General features: G+C 39.8%; 1 protein-coding gene and 1 long non-coding RNA gene across 2 annotated transcripts in view; one reads left to right on the top strand and one right to left on the bottom strand.

The window, feature by feature from the left end:
- Positions 1-19579, bottom strand: part of RASEF (RAS and EF-hand domain containing) — a 187534-nt gene that overhangs the window by 51495 nt on the left and 116460 nt on the right. Inside the window, exon 10 of the mRNA XM_053702459.1 lies at positions 10992-11223. Within this exon, the coding sequence (XP_053558434.1) occupies positions 10992-11223 (232 nt within the window). The remainder of the gene's footprint in view (positions 1-10991; positions 11224-19579) is intronic.
- LOC128649280 (uncharacterized) overlaps positions 1-19579 on the top strand; it is a 260717-nt gene that overhangs the window by 132724 nt on the left and 108414 nt on the right. The window lies entirely within an intron of this gene.

Raw genomic sequence — 19579 nt, 5'->3', positions numbered from 1 at the left:
GTCAGACAAAAAAGCATTTTTTTTCAGTGAAGAAACAAATATGTAAAAACATGTAATTCCTCTTCAAATTCCCTATTTCATGTTTATTTTCATATAGACAGCCCTGCTCTTTTGTGAGAGCATCCGCCCAGGGCCCTGAGCTTTGGGGGCCTGGCAATGTCAGAATTGAGGTTATGATAAGGTTCAATGTACAGTGGGTATTCAAAAGAATCACCCCCTTGAAAATAATAAAATAATCCCATTTTGTTGCTTTGCAGCCTGAAATAAAGGCAGACACATTTCTTTCATGTAATTAGCAAGAGTCCATGAGCTAGTGACGTATGGGATATACATTCCTACCAGGAGGGGCAAAGTTTCCCAAACCTCAAAATGCCTACAAATACACCCCTCACCACACCCACAAATCAGTTTTACAAACTTTGCCTCCTATGGAGGTGGTGAAGTAAGTTTGTGCTAGATTCTACGTTGATATGCGCTCCGCAGCAGGTTGGAGCCCAGTTTTCCTCTCAGCGTGCAGTGAATGTCAGAGGGATGTGAGGAGAGTATTGCCTATTTGAATTCAATGATCTCCTTCTACGGGGTCTATTTAATAGGTTCTCTGTTATCGGTCGTAGAGATTCATCTCTTACCTCCCTTTTCAGATCGACGATATACTCTTATATATACCATTACCTCTACTGATTCTCGTTTCAGTACTGGTTTGGCTTTCTACTACATGTAGATGAGTGTCCTGGGGTAAGTAAGTCTTATTTTCTGTGACACTCTAAGCTATGGTTGGGCACTTCTATATAAAGTTCTAAATATATGTATTCAAACATTTATTTGCCTTGACTCAGGATGTTCAACGTTCCTTATTTCAGACACTCAGTTTCATATTTGGGATAATGCATATGAATAATTCAATTTTTTCTTACCTTAAAATTTGACTTTTTTCCCTGTGGGCTGTTAGGCTCGCGGGGGCTGAAAATACTTCATTTTATTGCGTCATTCTTGGCGCGGACTTTTTTGGCGCAAACATTTTTTTTCTGTTTCCGGCGTCATACGTGTTGCCGGAAGTTACGTCATTTTTGACGTTTTTTTGCGCCAAAGGTGTCGGCGTTCCGGATGTGGCGTCATTTTTGGCGCCAAAAGCATTTAGGCGCCAAATAATGTGGGCGTCTTTTTTGGCGCTAAAAATATGGGCGTCACTATTGTCTCCACATTATTTAAGTCTCATTATTTATTGCTTCTGGTTGCTAGAAGCTTGTTCACTGGCATTTTTTCCCATTCCTGAAACTGTCCTTTAAGGAATTTGATCAATTTTGCTTTATATGTTGTTTTTTCTATTACATATTGCAAGATGTCCCAGATTGACACTGAGTCAGAAGATACTTCTGGAAAAACGCTGCCTGGTGCTGGATCTACCAAAGTTAAGTGTATCTGCTGTAAACTTGTGGTATCTGTTCCTCCAGCTGTTGTTTGTAATGAATGTCATGATAAACTTGTTAATGCAGATAATATTTCCTTTAGTAATGTTACATTACCTGTTGCTGTTCCGTCAACATCTAATACTCAGAGTGTTCCTCTTAACATAAGAGATTTTGTTTCTAAATCCATTAAGAAGGCTATGTCTGTTATTCCTCCTTCTAGTAAACGTAAAAGGTCTTTTAAAACTTCTCATTTTTCAGATGAATTTTTAAATGAACATCATCATTCTGATTCTGATAATGGTTCCTCTGGTTCAGAGGATTCTGTCTCAGAGGTTGATGCTGATAAATCTTCATATTTATTCAAAATGGAATTTATTCGTTCTTTGCTTAAAGAAGTCTTAATTGCATTAGAAATAGAGGATTCTGGTCCTCTTGATACTAAATCTAAACGTTTAAATAAGGTTTTTAAATCTCCTGTAGTTATTCCAGAAGTTTTTCCTGTCCCTGATGCTATTTCTGAAGTAATCTCCAGGGAATGGAATAATTTGGGTAATTCATTTTCTCCTTCTAAACGTTTTAAGCAATTATATCCTGTGCCATCTGACAGATTAGAGTTTTGGGACAAAATCCCTAAGGTTGATGGGGCTGTCTCTACTCTTGCTAAACGTACTACTATTCCTACGGCAGATAGTACTTCCTTTAAGGATCCTTTAGATAGGAAGATTGAATCCTTTCTAAGAAAAGCTTACATATGTTCAGGTAATCTTCTTAGACCTGCTATATCTTTAGCGGATGTTGCTGCAGCTTCAAATTTTTGGTTAGAAGCTTTAGCGCAACAAGTAACAGATCATAATTCTCATAGCATTGTTAATCTTCTTCAACATGCTAATAACTTTATTTGTGATGCCATCTTTGATATCATTAGAGTTGATATCAGGTATATGTCTCTAGCTATTTTAGCTAGAAGAGCTTTATGGCTTAAAACTTGGAATGCTGATATGTCTTCTAAGTCTACTTTGCTTTCCCTTTCGTTCCAGGGTAATAAATTATTTGGTTCTCAGTTGGATTCTATTATCTCAACTGTTACTGGAGGCAAAGGAACTTTTTTACCACAGGATAAAAAATTTAAAGGTAAATTTAGGTCTAATAATCGTTTTCGTTCCTTTCGTCACAATAAGGAACAAAAGCCTGATCCTTCACCCACAGGAGCGGTATCAGTTTGGAAACCATCTCCAGTCTGGAATAAATCCAAGCCTTTTAGAAAACCAAAGCCAGCTCCCAAGTCCACATGAAGGTGCGGCCCTCATTCCAGCTCAGCTGGTAGGGGGCAGATTACGATTTTTCAAAGAAATTTGGATCAATTCAATTCACAATCTTTGCATTCAGAACATTGTTTCAGAAGGGTACAGAATTGGCTTCAAGATAAGGCCTCCTGCAAAGAGATTTTTTCTTTCCCGTGTCCCAGTAAATCCAGCGAAGGCTCTAGCATTTCTGAAATGTGTTTCAGATCTAGAGTTGGCTGGAGTAATTATGCCAGTTCCAGTTCTGGAACAGGGGCTGGGGTTTTATTCAAATCTCTTCATTGTACCAAAGAAGGAGAATTCCTTCAGACCAGTTCTGGATCTAAAAATATTGAATCGTTATGTAAGGATACCAACATTCAAAATGGTAACTATAAGGACTATCCTGCCTTTTGTTCAGCAAGGGCATTATATGTCCACAATAGATTTACAGGATGCATATCTGCATATTCCGATTCATCCAGATCACTATCAGTTTCTGAGATTCTCTTTCCTAGACAAGCATTACCAGTTTGTGGCTCTGCCGTTTGGCCTAGCAACAGCTCCAAGAATTTTTACAAAGGTTCTCGGTGCCCTTCTGTCTGTAATCAGAGAACAGGGTATTGTGGTATTTCCTTATTTGGATGATATCTTGGTACTTGCTCAGTCTTCACATTTAGCAGAATCTCATACGACTCGACTCGTGTTGTTTCTTCAAGATCATGGTTGGAGGATCAATTTACCGAAAAGTTCATTGATTCCTCAGACAAGGGTAACCTTTTTAGGTTTCCAGATAGCTTCAGTGTCCATGACTCTGTCTCTGACAGACAAGAGACGTCTAAAATTGATCTCAGCTAGTCGAAACCTTCAATCACAATCATTCCCTTCGGTAGCCTTATGCATGGAAATTCTAGGTCTTATGACTGCTGCATCGGACGCGATCCCCTTTGCTCGTTTTCACATGCGACCTCTTCAGCTCTGTATGCTGAACCAGTGGTGCAGGGATTACACAAAGATATCTCAATTAATATCTTTAAAACCGATTGTACGACACTCTCTGACGTGGTGGACAGATCACCATTGTTTAGTTCAGGGGGCTTCTTTTGTTCTTCCGACCTGGACTGTAATTTCAACAGATGCAAGTCTGACAGGTTGGGGAGCTGTTTGGGGGTCTCTGACAGCACAAGGGGTTTGGGAATCTCAGGAGGTGAGATTGCCAATCAATATTTTGGAACTCCGTGCAATTTTCAGAGCTCTTCAGTCATGGCCTCTTCTAAAGAGAGAATCGTTCATTTGTTTTCAGACAGACAATGTCACAACTGTGGCATATATCAATCATCAAGGAGGGACTCACAGTCCTCTGGCTATGAAAGAAGTATCTCGAATACTGGTATGGGAGGAATCCAGCTCCTGTCTAATTTCTGCGGTTCATATCCCAGGTATAGACAATTGGGAAGCGGATTATCTCAGTCGCCAAACGTTACATCCGGGCGAATGGTCTCTTCCCCCAGAGGTATTTCTTCAGATTGTTCAAATGTGGGGACTTCCAGAAATAGATCTGATGGCTTCTCATCTAAACAAGAAACTTCCCAGGTATCTGTCCAGATCCAGGGATCCTCAAGCGGAAGCAGTGAATGCATTGTCACTTACTTGGAAGTATCATCCTGCCTATATCTTTCCGCCTCTAGTTCTTCTTCCAAGAGTAATCTCCAAGATTCTGAAGGAATGCTCGTTTGCTCTGCTGGTGGCTCCAGCATGGCCTCACAGGTTTTGGTATGTGGATCTTGTCCGGATGGCCTCTTGCGAACCATGGACTCTTCCGTTAAGACCAGACCTTCTGTTGCAAGGTCCTTTTTTCCATCAGGATCTCAAATCCTTAAATTTAAAGGTATGGAGATTGAACGCTTGATTCTTAGTCAAAGAGGTTTCTCTGACTCTGTGATTAATACTATGTTACAGGCTCGTAAATCTGTATCTAGGAAGATATATTATAGAGTCTGGAAGACTTACATTTCTTGGTGTCTTTCTCATCATTTTTCCTGGCATTCTTTTAGAATTCCGAGAATTTTACAGTTTCTTCAGGATGGTTTGGATAAAGGTTTGTCTGCAAGTTCCTTGAAAGGACAAATCTCTGCTCTTTCTGTTTATTTTCACAGAAAGATTGCTAATCTTCCTGATTTTCATTGTTTTGTACAAGCTTTGGTTCGTATAAAACCTGTCATTAAGTCAATTTCTCCTCCTTGGAGTTTGAATTTGGTTCTGGGGGCTCTTCAAGCTCCTCCGTTTGAACCTATGCATTCATTGGACATTAAATTACTTTCTTGGAAAGTTTTGTTTCTTTTGGCCATCTCTTCTGCTAGAAGAGTTTCTGAATTATCTGCTCTTTCTTGTGAGTCTCCTTTTCTGATTTTTCATCAGGATAAGGCGGTGTTGCGAACTTCTTTTAAATTTTTACCTAAGGTTGTGAATTCTAACAACATTAGTAGAGAAATTGTAGTTCCTTCATTATGTCCTAATAATTCTAAGGAGAGATCATTGCATTCTTTGGATGTAGTTAGAGCTTTGAAATATTATGTTGAAGCCACTAAGAATTTCCGAAAGACTTCTAGTCTATTTGTTATCTTTTCCGGTTCTAGGAAAGGTCAGAAGGCCTCTGCCATTTCTTTGGCATCTTGGTTGAAATCTTTAATTCATCATGCTTATGTCGAGTCGGGTAAAACTCTGCCTCAAAGGATTACAGCTCATTCTACTAGGTCAGTTGCTACTTCCTGGGCGTTTAGGAATGAAGCTTCGGTTGATCAGATTTGCAAAGCAGCAACTTGGTCTTCTTTGCATACTTTTACTAAATTCTACCATTTTGATGTGATTTCTTCTTCTGAAGCAGTTTTTGGTAGAAAAGTACTTCAGGCAGCTGTTTCAGTTTGATTCTTCTGCTTATAATTTCAGTTTTTTTCATTATAAGATTTAAACTTTAATTTGGGTGTGGATTTTTTTCTGCGGAATTGGCTGTCTTTATTTTATCCCTCCCTCTCTAGTGACTCTTGCGTGGAAGATCCACATCTTGGGTAGTCATTATACCATACGTCACTAGCTCATGGACTCTTGCTAATTACATGAAAGAAAACATAATTTATGTAAGAACTTACCTGATAAATTCATTTCTTTCATATTAGCAAGAGTCCATGAGGCCCACCCTTTTTGTGGTGGTTATGATTTTTTTGTATAAAGCACAATTATTCCAATTCCTTATTTTTTTATGCTTTCGCACTTTTTTCTTATCACCCCACTTCTTGGCTATGCATTAAACTGATTTGTGGGTGTGGTGAGGGGTGTATTTATAGGCATTTTGAGGTTTGGGAAACTTTGCCCCTCCTGGTAGGAATGTATATCCCATACTTCACTAGCTCATGGACTCTTGCTAATATGAAAGAAATGAATTTATCAGGTAAGTTCTTACATAAATTATGTTTTTTTGTTTATCCAGTTGTAATTACTCAGTGCAACTTATAACATTCAAGTGAAAGATATAACACCAACATGACAGCCAATAATAAAGACAATTCAATAACAGAATCACTGAGTTGGAAAGAGGATCACCCCCTTGTGTCAGTATTTTGTTGAACCACCTTTTGCTTTAATTACAGTCTTTGGTCTGTTGGGATATGTCTCTACTAACTTTGCACATCTAGACTGTGCAATATTTGCCCACTCTTCTTTGCAGAACTGCTCCAGTTCCGAAACATTTGTTGGTGACTGTTTGTGGACTGCAGTCTTCAAGTCATGCCACAGATATTCAATGGGGTTTAAGTCTGGGCTCTGACTAGGCCATGCAAGGACATTCACCTTTTTCAACTTCAACCACTGTGTGGTCATTTTTGCTGTGTGCTTTAGGTTATTGTCATATTGGAAGGTAAACCTTGACAATTTCATGGCAGAGGGCAGCAGATTTTTCGCAAGAATATGACAGTATTTTGCCCCATCCTTTATTCCTTCTATCCTGACAAGTGCTCCAGTGCCTGCTGCAGAGAAACACCCCCATAACAGGACATTACCACCTCCATGCTTTACTGCAGGTATGGTGTTATTTGGATGGTGAGCTATATTGGATTTCCTCCAGACTTAATCGTTTGCTGTTGAGGCCAAATAATTCAATTTTAGTCTCATCTGACCATAACACTTTTTTCCATGTGGCCTCAGAATCTTCTAGGTGTGTTATGGCAAAGCTCAGTTGTGACTGCATGTGGCCTTTCTTGAGGAGTGGCTTTTTTCTTGCAACCCTCCCATACCCATTGTGTCACATGCACACAATAACCACTCTTTGTCATAAATTCCTGCTTCAGAGTTGCTGTGGGCCTCTTGTTAGCCTCTCTGACTAGTTTCCTCCTGGCTCTTTCATACAGTTTGGAGCGACGTCCTGATTCAGAGAGGGTCTGTGTTGTACCAAATACCTTCCATTTCTTAATAATAGACTTCACTGTGCTTCTAGGCATTGATAAAGCCTTTGATATTTTCTTGTATCCATCTCCTGACTTGTGCCTGTCCACAACATTATCCCGGAGATCTTTTGACAGTGCCTTGCCATCCATAGTTGAATGTTTGCTTCAGTTGCACTACCAGGGACAGAGATGCTCAAGGAAAGCTCTTTTCATGCTGAGTTAATCAAATTGTTTACAGCTGATCATAGTTGAAGGTCAAATGGCTTTGTGAGTGCCGTTGAGAAGGTTATAAGCTATACCTGATTGAGTTTTCAAGTAATTTTAGGAGGGGGTGATCCTTTTTCCAACTTAGTGAATCTGTTTTTTAATTGTCTTTATTTTTGCCTGACATGTTGGTGTTATATCTTTCACTTGGATGTTATAAGGTGCACTGGGTAATTACAAATGGATAAACAAAAACTGTGTCTATTTTTATTTCAGGCTGCAAAGCAACAAAATGTGATTATTTCCAAAGGGAGGGGTAATTATTTTCAATACCCACTGTATATTCTATATTTAGTTTATGAAGAAGTGTTTATGGTATGAGGAGGTGTAATATTTATCATTATTCTTTATATAGGATACAGTGAATGTTGGGACAAGGTTGGGACATACATTGGGCAGGTCATACAGGGGAAGGGGAATAAGGGCACTGGACTGAGGGGGCCCACAAATTTGTATTGCTCAGGGCCCCACAAATGCATATTGAGTACAATTAGAAAAATAAAATGTACTTCTATTATCAAATTTTCTTAGTTCCCTTAGCATCCTTTTACATTAGAGTAAACTGAGGTTGGTTTAGAAGGATCATAACATAAGCACTCTGGCAATAGTGTTTATAGCAATGTTTATAAGTATGTTATACTTTGTAATACAGTGCTCAAGATACACACTTCTGAACCTACCTCAGTATGCTGTCATGGAAAAGAGCTGCACTTCAACAAAGGATATCAATAGAAAGTTGTTTTTTTTTATTTTTTTATTTTACACTCTATCTGATCGATGAAACCTTACATATCCCTTTAATCTAAAGTTAGCATCAACAAATCTACACTTTACTTGGAGAAAAATGCCAGCTGTGAGCAGTTGTCTAAACCAGTGATTTGCAACCTTTTTCTTTTTTACATTAAAAAATCCTGTGGCACACCATCATCCCAAAATTTTACAAAATCACACATTGTAGCCTAATACAGGATATATATATACAATATATATATATATATATATATATATATATATATATATATATATATATATATATATATATATATATATATATATTTGCATACAAAGAGAGAAGCGCTCTACCAGGAACGAACAACAGCTCAGTGGCTTGTTCTATGGCGATTTACCACCCGGAAGCAGCCTCTTTTAGACCAGTGTGCTTTTCACAGAAGAAAACTTTCCTGAAGTATATCAGTCTGATCCCGCCAAGTAAGGTCAGTCCAGCCCCGAAATACCAGGCAATTCTCCTCTGAACAAGGAACATGACAACCCCAGACGATAGTTTCGGCCTCCTATGGGCCTCGTCAGTGAGGTGCAGCCACATTCCTCTAAGCACACTGGGCAAGGAGTCCACGTCTGGTTTCCCCCATCACCCATAGGGAGACTTCCCCAGGGTCATAATAATTTGCATACAAAGAGAGAAGCGCTCTACCAGGAACGAACAACAGCTCAGTGGCTTGTTCTATGGCGATTTACCACCCGGAAGCAGCCTCTTTTAGACCAGCGTGCTTTTCACAGAAGAAAACTTTCCTGAAGTATATCAGTCTGATCCCGCCAAGTAAGGTCAGTCCAGCCCCGAAATACCAGGCAATTCTCCTCTGAACAAGGAACATGACAACCCCAGACGATCGTTTCGGCCTCCTATGGGCCTCGTCAGTGAGGTGCAGCCACATTCCTCTAAGCACACTGGGCAAGGAGTCCACGTCTGGTTTCCCCCATCACCCATAGGGAGACTTCCCCAGGGTCATAATAATTTGCATACAAAGAGAGAAGCGCTCTACCAGGAACGAACAACAGCTCAGTGTCTTGTTCTATGGCGATTTACCACCCGGAAGCAGCCTCTTTTAGACCAGTGTGCTTTTCACAGAAGAAAACTTTCCTGAAGTATATCAGTCTGATCCCGCCAAGTAAGGTCAGTCCAGCCCCGAAATACCAGGCAATTCTCCTCTGAACAAGGAACATGACAACCCCAGACGATCGTTTCGGCCTCCTATGGGCCTCGTCAGTGAGGTGCAGCCACATTCCTCTAAGCACACTGGGCAAGGAGTCCACGTCTGGTTTCCCCCATCACCCATAGGGAGACTTCCCCAGGGTCATAATAATTTGCATACAAAGAGAGAAGCGCTCTACCAGGAACGAACAACAGCTCAGTGGCTTGTTCTATGGCGATTTACCACCCGGAAGCAGCCTCTTTTAGACCAGTGTGCTTTTCACAGAAGAAAACTTTCCTGAAGTATATCAGTCTGATCCCGCCAAGTAAGGTCAGTCCAACCCCGAAATACCAGGCAATTCTCCTCTGAACAAGGAACATGACAACCCCAGACGATCGTTTCGGCCTCCTATGGGCCTCGTCAGTGAGGTGCAGCCACATTCCTCTAAGCACACTGGGCAAGGAGTCCACGTCTGGTTTCCCCCTTCACCCATAGGGAGACTTCCCCAGGGTCATAATAATTTGCATACAAAGAGAGAAGCGCTCTACCAGGAACGAACAACAGCTCAGTGGCTTGTTCTATGGCGATTTACCACCCGGAAGCAGCCTCTTTTAGACCAGTGTGCTTTTCACAGAAGAAAACTTTCCTGAAGTATATCAGTCTGATCCCGCCAAGTAAGGTCAGTCCAGCCCCGAAATACCAGGCAATTCTCCTCTGAACAAGGAACATGACAACCCCAGACGATCGTTTCGGCCTCCTATGGGTCTCGTCAGTGAGGTGCAGCCACATTCCTCTAAGCACACTGGGCAAGGAGTCCACGTCTGGTTTCCCCCATACACATATATACACACACAATGTACTGTGCCGTCATGCCATGCCTCCTACAAACTATACATGACATATTGACATTCATTCACAAACAGTCATAATGATTGTCTGTGAATGAATGTCAATGTCATGGTTGTAAATGATGCCTGATGAGCCTGTCACATACCTCCCAATATTTCAAAGAGGGACACCCCCTCACTGTTGTCAGTCTGCCGCGGCACACCTGAGGGTCTCTCACGGCACACTAGTGTGCCACGGCACACTGGTTGAAAAACACTGGTCTAAACTGATATGCTTTTTGAGGTGTTTTGGGAACATTCATTTTTTTATTTTTTTATTTAAAAATGTGTTAATATATTTAACAAAAATTGCAAAAATTTGTATTTTTTTAAATAATATGTTAATATGCTATATCACTTAGTGAAACACTAATTATCGACCACTAAATCTTATTAATCATATCACAGGTTTTTTTTGTTTTTTTTTAAAAACTTGTTTAAAAATGTTTTAAGGAGGGTAATATCAAGGAATAAAAAAAAATTAGATTTAATTATCTTAATTATCTACATTTATTTTTTAAACAATGATATATACAAAAAAGGTAAGTCCAGCCATAGGTTAAAATAATGACCTTTACTGTCTCATGTGGGTCAAAGTATAAACAGACAACATTTCAATCCCGGAAGCTTGAAGGGCCCATGGGCTTGAAACGGCTGTCTTGATAAACCTTTTGGACTGCTGTGACATATTATTATTATTATTATTAATAATTCTTGTAAACCGCAGCCAAATTCCCTAACTCTGATGAAGGATTTTAATCAATCAATATTTTCAGACACTTACATCTGTATCTGATGCATCTCCACCACTTTCATGTGCAAACCGCGACCTATGAAATATTCTTGATGCCCTGTATTCAGCTTCTGAATCGTACTCATTGGAGTCCCTCAGAGTGGATAAGCCGCTGTCTATACAGCTCTCAGGCAAGCTGTCAACCTCACAGTTCATTCGTTGCATGGGATCACATGCTGCTAAAGTGTCATAGTCTTCATCCAAGTAGGATGATCGAGGAGACCTATCAAAAATGGAATATATTATTAGTCTACCAAGTAATGAACACACATTTCCATAAGGCTTAAACATCTTTAAAACAGAGTTATATAAATGTTTGTGTAGAAAAAAAGTGAAATTCATAAAATGCTTTGGTAGCTTAGATTGATTTATAGGGTGATAACCCTGATATTTCATTATTGGTTTGTTTAACATTAAATTGTACCATCTGGTTATGACTCAATTTGTTAATTGTCAACATAATACAAGCCTCACTTGTACTATGAGCAGCTGCAGTATTTAAAATGATGGTGCACTGAAAATATCTAGCTATGCTTCACATGCACATGCAGGGAAAAATTTTATTACTAAAACAGTGATATATTGTACTAGAAGCATTTTTACCAATGCGTGTATATTGCAAATATGTTTCTATTCATTTTTCTATGTGCATTTAAATTTTGACCAGAAAGTCCCTTTAATTCTAAAAATAACATGTAGCAACTAAATATTCAATTTACCAATTATATTAATAAGCCATTGCAATTCATTGTGACCTGTTATTTAGCATCTTTTAAGCTCACTTTTTCATTACACTAACACATTAGTCTTGACAGTGGAGGTGCAGCTATATATGTGTAAGGCAGTGGGTGAGGGGTCCACATTTGGTCGCCCCATCACTCATAGGAAGACGAAATCCCCAATAGTTATTTGCACATTGTATAGTAACTGGGGATGCCCTGTAAGATGAGATAGGATGTTCCTATAAGCAAAAATTTATTGAAAAAGAGTTTCTTTTACAAAAGAAAGATGGCATGATTAATTTAAATCAAATCTAAAGAAGTTTATAATGGGCACTGCAAACTGGAAAACTGGTTGTTTAAAGTGAGTTGCAATTTGTCTTACCAACAGTTGCAGGTAATTTGATCACACAAATAAGTGCTAGATTACAAGTGGTGCACTAGCATTTGCAAAAGCAATATCGTTTTTTTTTTTCAGCTTTTTGCACATTGCGGAAATTGCGCAAGAATTAGAAGTTGAAAGGAAACGCGTTCGCTCAAACGCAATCCTGATTTACGCTTTTCGTTTTATCGCAACTTGAGAGCTCACGTAAAGGAAGAAAAAAGTTGCATTAAGCACAACTTAAATACACTTAAAGGTACTGTAAAAATAATAACTGTCTGATAAAAATTATTTAAAAAAAAATTATTAAAAAAGTTCTAAGGGCTCGAAGATATATGGTATATATATATATATATATATATATATATATATATATATATATATATATATATATATATATATATATATATATATATATAAGGTGTTTGACAAGAAAAATGCTGCAAAGGGCTTTAACATATATATGAATAAATATATATACCGTATTTTTCGCTCCATAAGACGCACCTGACCATAAAACGCACCTAGTTTTTAGATGAGGAAAAAAAAGGAAAAAAAAATCTGAATCAAATGGTGTAGTAAACTATTTAATAAACTATAACAGAATAATAGAACAGCAGTCAACAGTGGAATAAAGAACCATCATCAGTGTCATTAACAAATGAAGAGAGACTTTAAGGTTCAAGTACTCTTCTAGTTTTCTGTATACCCCAAGAGTCAGAATTTAAGAAGCTCAGATCACAATCCCTGACATCACTTTTGACGCTTTCTTCAGATAAGAAATAATTTTCGATTCCATCCAAAGCATTGCTAATGCCACATTTTTTGAATGACTGTATAACAATTTCCTCCTTCACTGAGTGCCATGATGTTTTCACCCATTCCCAAACTTGAGTGATAGAGGGCCTCTTCATTCGTCCAGTAGGTGTCAGATCATGATTACCAGCAGCCATTTGTTCCACTCTTCTCGCATAAAGACCTTAAATGGTTTGTTGATGGAATCGTCGAGAGGTTGCAACTGGCTGGTAAGACCTCCCGGAATTACAGCTGGATGAGTCTTTACTTCTTTAAATCACTTTTTTGTAGTTTCGCTAAAATGTGCTCAAGCACTAATAAGGCAGGTTTTTTCAGAAGGCCTCCAGGACATTTGGACCACACTTTTTCAAGCCATACTCTCATTCCATTTTCGTCCATCCATCCATCCTTTCTCATGAACATGTACAACAACTCCTCTTGTAATCATTTCTTTTGGAAATGTTTTCCTTTTGAAAATTAACATGAGTGGCAATTTGGTGCCATCTGCACAGCAAGACAACACAACTGTGTAATGGGTTTTCTTATGTCTGGAGGTTTTCACGGTGATAGTTTTGGCGCCTTTCAGATCAACAGTCCTATTAGATGGCACATCAAAGGTTAGCGGGACTTCATCCATATTCCCAATCTGGCCAATTTCAAACCCAATTTTCTTCCTAGCATCAATTACAAATTTATGAAAAGACAGAATCTTATCTTCATATTCTTTTGGCATTTTTTGCACAATTCTAGTTTTGGTGCACATAGCAAGGCCACATCGCCTCATAAATCTGTAGCACCACAATGGTGAGCCAGTAAAATCGTAAATGCCTTTCTCTACAGCAATGCATTTGGCTTCCTATATTATCATTTTTGTAGAGACTGATAAGCCATAATTCAGGTGATGTGTGATCCATTCTTTCATGGTCACGTCTAACTGTGGCCACTTTGCAGCATTCCCACGAAAAGTGTGTTTACTTTTATTCGCTTTTTGCAGCTGATCCTCCTGTTTCCGCCACTCTCTTATCATTTTTTCAGTTGGAGGTTGCCCAAAATGTCTCTCTACTGCTCTGTTTACATGTTCCTTTGCATAGTTTACTACCTCTAGTTTAAAAGGAATCTTATATGCTATTCTTTTCTGCTTTATCATTTTTGTATGTACGGGGGAGGTTTTCTGCAAGACAATACAGTGATGAAGAAACTGTCAGTAATGTACCAGTATCTCCAATGTTTACCACTGAGCGCTGACCATTTGCGTTATCTCTGAGCATTGTCTTAATTCAGAAAACACACTCTGGTGGCACAAATAAAATAGAATTGCATCCATATTAAAGAAATATTTCGGTAAATAGAATTGCATCCATATTAAAGTAAGAATTTACAACATATGGCCGACTATCCTAATACTGCTTAAACAAATAAAAAATGGACTTTGTGCATCATATGTACGGTATACATATGATGAACAGTGTCCATTTTTTTGTTTGTTTTTGGGTATCATGTCCCATTTAGTATCTTTTTTTCTTGAAGTCCAAGAGCCTACATTTGTACCATGTTATGATTTAAAACACAGTCAAAGGAAGGAAGCACCAGAAAACCTTTGGATTTATCATTTTGGAGCATTCCACAAGATTTACGATACATCAAATTCGGAGAATTAAGGAAGCAAACACATTCTATTTGTGTTCAAAGGCCAGGGGAGGTGAGATTTTAAACAAAAGGCCAATGAAGGTTACAGTGCAACAAAACAACATAGGCACAAAAGCTGCAACCAAAATATCACTCATAAACTGAAATGTCTTGAGATAGAATTGCAGACAGCATTGTTTTTTACCTTAGCAAGGGACTGTACTTGTAGGAATGAGGTAAAGGAAGGAACGCATGCGCACTGCTGTCCGGGCGAGACCAGTTGCTAGGCAACGAGCGAGGGAACGCCATCTAGGCAACTACTGGTATTATGGATCATTCTTCACCCTCCAAGCAGCGCGCTGCCTGACAGAATCTACACAGGAACAGGTACAGTAAGTTGAATTGCAGGGCCCTGTCTTCTTCCAGCACAGTAAACCCAGCAGCCTCCTCTCTGCAGCCTTTCCTCCTCCATGCCGCACAATCTCAGTATGCTTCCTGGCTGGGATCTGCTTTTCACCCCTGCACTCGGACTTGGCGATTTGGCTCCAGGGCACACACACATTCACTCCATAAGACGCACAGACATTTCACCTTACTTTTGAGGGGAAAAAAGTGTGTCTTATTTGGCAGTGCTATACAAATAAATGATAATAATAATAATGATATGGAGCAAAAAATACGGTATGTCTAAATATGTATGTATGTATATATACAGTCATGGCCAAAAATATTAGCACCCCTGCATTTCTGTCAGATAATGCACCACTTCACCCAGAAAATTGTTGCAATTAGAAACAGTCCAGATCTCAATCCCATAGAGCGCCTGTGGAGAGATCTCAAAACAGCAGTTGGGAAAAGGAACCCTTCCAATCTGAGAGACCTAGAGCAGTTGGCGAAAGAAGAGTGGTCCAAAATTCCAGAAACTCATTGATGGTTAAAGTAAGCAATTGATTTCAGTTATTTTTTCCAAGGGGTGTGCTACCAAATATTAAATTGAGGGTACCAAAAATGTTGTCCAGTCCATTTTTGGAGATTTGCGTGGAATGTGCCAGATATAGCTTTTTTTTCTCCACTTTTTTTTTATCATACCAATACAAACAAAATAAATATTTCAAATAAACATGAGAATGCCAAAACATTTGTAATTGCAACAATTACAATATATATATATATATATATATATATATATATATATATATATATATATATAAATATATAAACTGGGCTTGAAATTTCCAGGTATAGATAACAGGTATAGGTATATATAGACATATATAGAAATATATACAGGGAGTGCAGAATTATTAGGCAAATGAGTATTTTGACCACATCATCCTCTTTATGCATGTTGTCTTACTCCAAGCTGTATAGGCTCAAAAGCCTACTACCAATTAAGCATATTAGGTGATGTGCATCTCTGTAATGAGAAGGGGTGTGGTCTAATGACATCAACACCCTATATCAGGTGTGCATAATTATTAGGCAACTTCCTTTCCTTTGGCAAAATGGGTCAAAAGAAGGACTTGACAGGCTCAGAAAAGTCAAAAATAGTGAGATATCTTGCAGAGGGATGCAGCACTCTTAAAATTGCAAAGCTTCTGAAGCGTGATCATCGAACAATCAAGCGTTTCATTCAAAATAGTCAACAGGGTCGCAAGAAGCGTGTGGAAAAACCAAGGCGCAAAATAACTGCCCATGAACTGAGAAAAGTCAAGCGTGCAGCTGCCAAGATGCCACTTGCCACCAGTTTGGCCATATTTCAGAGCTGCAACATCACTGGAGTGCCCAAAAGCACAAGGTGTGCAATACTCAGAGACATGGCCAAGGTAAGAAAGGCTGAAAGACGACCACCACTGAACAAGACACACAAGCTGAAACGTCAAGACTGGGCCAAGAAATATCTCAAGACCGATTTTTCTAAGGTTTTATGGACTGATGAAATGAGAGTGAGTCTTGATGGGCCAGATGGATGGGCCCGTGGCTGGATTGGTAAAGGGCAGAGAGCTCCAGTCCGACTCAGACGCCAGCAAGGTGGAGGTGGAGTACTGGTTTGGGCTGGTATCATCAAAGATGAGCTTGTGGGGCCTTTTCAGGTTGAGGATGGAGTCACGCTCAACTCCCAGTCCTACTGCCAGTTTCTGGAAGACACCTTCTTCAAGCAGTGGTACAGGAAGAAGTCTGCATCCTTCAAGAAAAACATGATTTTCATGCAGGACAATACTCCATCACACGCGTCCAAGTACTCCCCAGCGTGGCTGGCAAGAAAGGGTATAAAAGAAGAAAATCTAATGACATGGCCTCCTTGTTCACCTGATCTGAACCCCATTGAGAACCTGTGGTCCATCATCAAATGTGAGATTTACAAGGAGGGAAAACAGTACACCTCTCTGAACAGTGTCTGGGAGGCTGTGGTTGCTGCTGCACGCAATGTTGATGGTGAACAGATCAAAACACTGACAGAATCCATGGATGGCAGGCTTTTGAGTGTCCTTGCAAAGAAAGGTGGCTATATTGGTCACTGATTTGTTTTTGTTTTATTTTTTTTATTTATTTTTTATTTTTATTTTATTTTTTTTTTGTTTTAAATGCTTTATTGAAACATTCACAATACAGTCATAATTAAGAGCATCAGTCATTAAGAGTACAGAAACAATAGCCATTTTCAACAGTTAGTATATGACGGTAAGACGCACAAGGCGTAGGCCACAGCATATAACAAGAAAATTGAGCTCGTAAAGTTCTTAATAAAGTATAATGTCCTGCAGCATAACGAGAAAATGGCTTCAATATTCAGCATAACCATATAATTATGACAATGTGACAGTCATTAGATAGTAAATAACAAGTAATTAGCAAGCATTGTAGCCTATATCTAGGTCTCGACAATAGATGATAACTCCAGAAGGAAATAAGAAGAAGAAAGGGAGGGAAGAAGAAAGATATATTAGAAGAAGTAAGGAAGAGGGAAGAGAGAGAGAAGAAAAAAAAAAAAAAAAGGGGGGGGTGGAAGGGGAGGAAGCTGGATGATGGGTGGGGGGGGAAGGGGTAGGGGGGATAGGAAATGATTATCTTAAAGGCGTATAAGTAGAGGGAAGTGGATCACAATCCAAAGGACCAGGAGGGTTTAATCACAGGGACACAGAGTCCCATAGTGTATTGACTTGGACAAGAGTTACAGAGGCTATTAAGCCTGAAAAGCGCTAATCCGGGCAAAACTCCCAAATCAGGGCGTGTTGATCTTCAGTACCGTGGACATGAGACACATAGGCTTCCATTGACCTGAGATATTTTAGGGTTTCCACAATTTGGTCCCAACTAGGGGAGGTCAACTGTAGCCACATCCTAGCAATAGATAGTTTAATTGCAAGAAATAAGTAGACACAGAAACTTTTCTGTGGAGCAGGCAACTTAGGAGGTAAGATGTGAAACAAGGCCATACTGGGTGTAGATGGTATGAGAATACCTTTAGTGTTACAGTAGTGAATTGCTTTTTGCCACAATGGTATAATCACAGGGCAGGACCACCAAACGTGGGTGGGGGTGCCCAGGGCATCACAGCCTCTCCAGCACTTTGGAGAATTCGTGTGCGAGATCTTAAATAAGCGGATCGGCGTCAGATGCCACTGCAAAAGTACTTTGAGAAACAACTCGTATAATGTGACACAATGCACCGTTTTTCTGGTTAGTTGGGTCGCCAAATGCCACACCTGTGGTTCATGGGTTACATTTAGGGAAGATTCCCAGCTCTTTATCGGTGAGGATTTGAGAAAAACTGGGGGACGTAGTATGTCCTGGTAAGATGATGAGAGTAATTTCTTAAACGAGAGTTTAAGATCCCATTTCGACTCCCACCTGGTTCTAGGACGCAGTGGGCCTTTGTCAAAACCCCAAGATTTAAGGAAACTACGTAGTCTCCAGAACTCGAAATGGAGAGGGAGCGGTGGATGGTATTTTCGGAGGAAAGCCTGGTAGGAAAGCAGCTGGGTCCCTTCATAAAGGTCCGAGATTTTAATAATACCCAGGTCCTCCCAAAGGAGTGGGTGGGTATCCGGTAAAGCAAGAAGGAGACTTCTTATCGTATGAGACGGGGACGGATGGGGCGCAATCGTGGGTAAGTTATGAATCTTATCCCAAAATTTTAAATTGGTTTTTACTATAGGGTTTACTAGAGCCATTGTTGGCCTAGTGTGTGCCGGGAGCCAAATCAGGTCTGCAAGAGTAACCCCCGGTGGAAGGGAAGCTTGTTCCAACTCTGCCCATCGACTGCAAGTCGGTGAGCCCCACTGAGTCACATGCGATAGGCGAGCGGCTTCATGATAGTAGAGAATATTAGGGGCAGCTGCCCCTCCTGAAAGTATGGGCTGTTGTAGGGTGCTAGTGGCAATTCTGGGGACTTTATGTCGCCAAATAAATTTATTACACACCTGTTGAAATTTTCGGATTAGAGACTTAGATATCGGGATAGGCAAAGATCTAAAAAGGTAAGTCAACTTAGGCAAAAGGCTCATTTTAAATGCGGCTATGCGCCCCAACCACGACAAGGAGAGAACATTCCATGTTTCCGTGGCTTTAGCTATTTCAGTCAATAGAGGGGAGAAATTCAGTGAGAGAATAGTAGGGATACTATGGGACAGACACACGCCTAAATGCTTAATATGTGAGGTAGACCAACGAAATTTGTACGTCTTCTTCAACTTAATCAACGTTTCCATCGGGACATGAATGGCATAAGCCTCCGTTTTGGAGACATTAAGCTTGTAATAGCTAATTGAAGCAAACCTTTCCAATAGTGCAAAGAGGTGTGGCAAGGAACCGATAGGATCTGAAAGTAGTATTGTCAGGTCATCAGCGAATAAGGCTGTAGTTTGGGTAGTATGATATACGTCCACTCCTATTATATGGGGATGAAGCCGAATGGCAGCGGCTAGTGGTTCCATCACGAGAGCAAAAATGAGCGGTGACAGCGGACAGCCTTGTCTTGTGCCATTTGTGATTTCAAAGGGATCAGAGCAGAACCCAAGACCTTGAACTGTGGCCGAGGGGCTGGAATACAAAGC

The sequence above is a fragment of the Bombina bombina genome, chromosome 2 (genome assembly GCF_027579735.1).
Source record: "Bombina bombina isolate aBomBom1 chromosome 2, aBomBom1.pri, whole genome shotgun sequence".
Lineage (NCBI taxonomy): Eukaryota > Metazoa > Chordata > Amphibia > Anura > Bombinatoridae > Bombina > Bombina bombina.
Note: the sequence above shows the minus strand (reverse complement) of the source record. Positions and strands in the feature narration are given on the sequence as shown.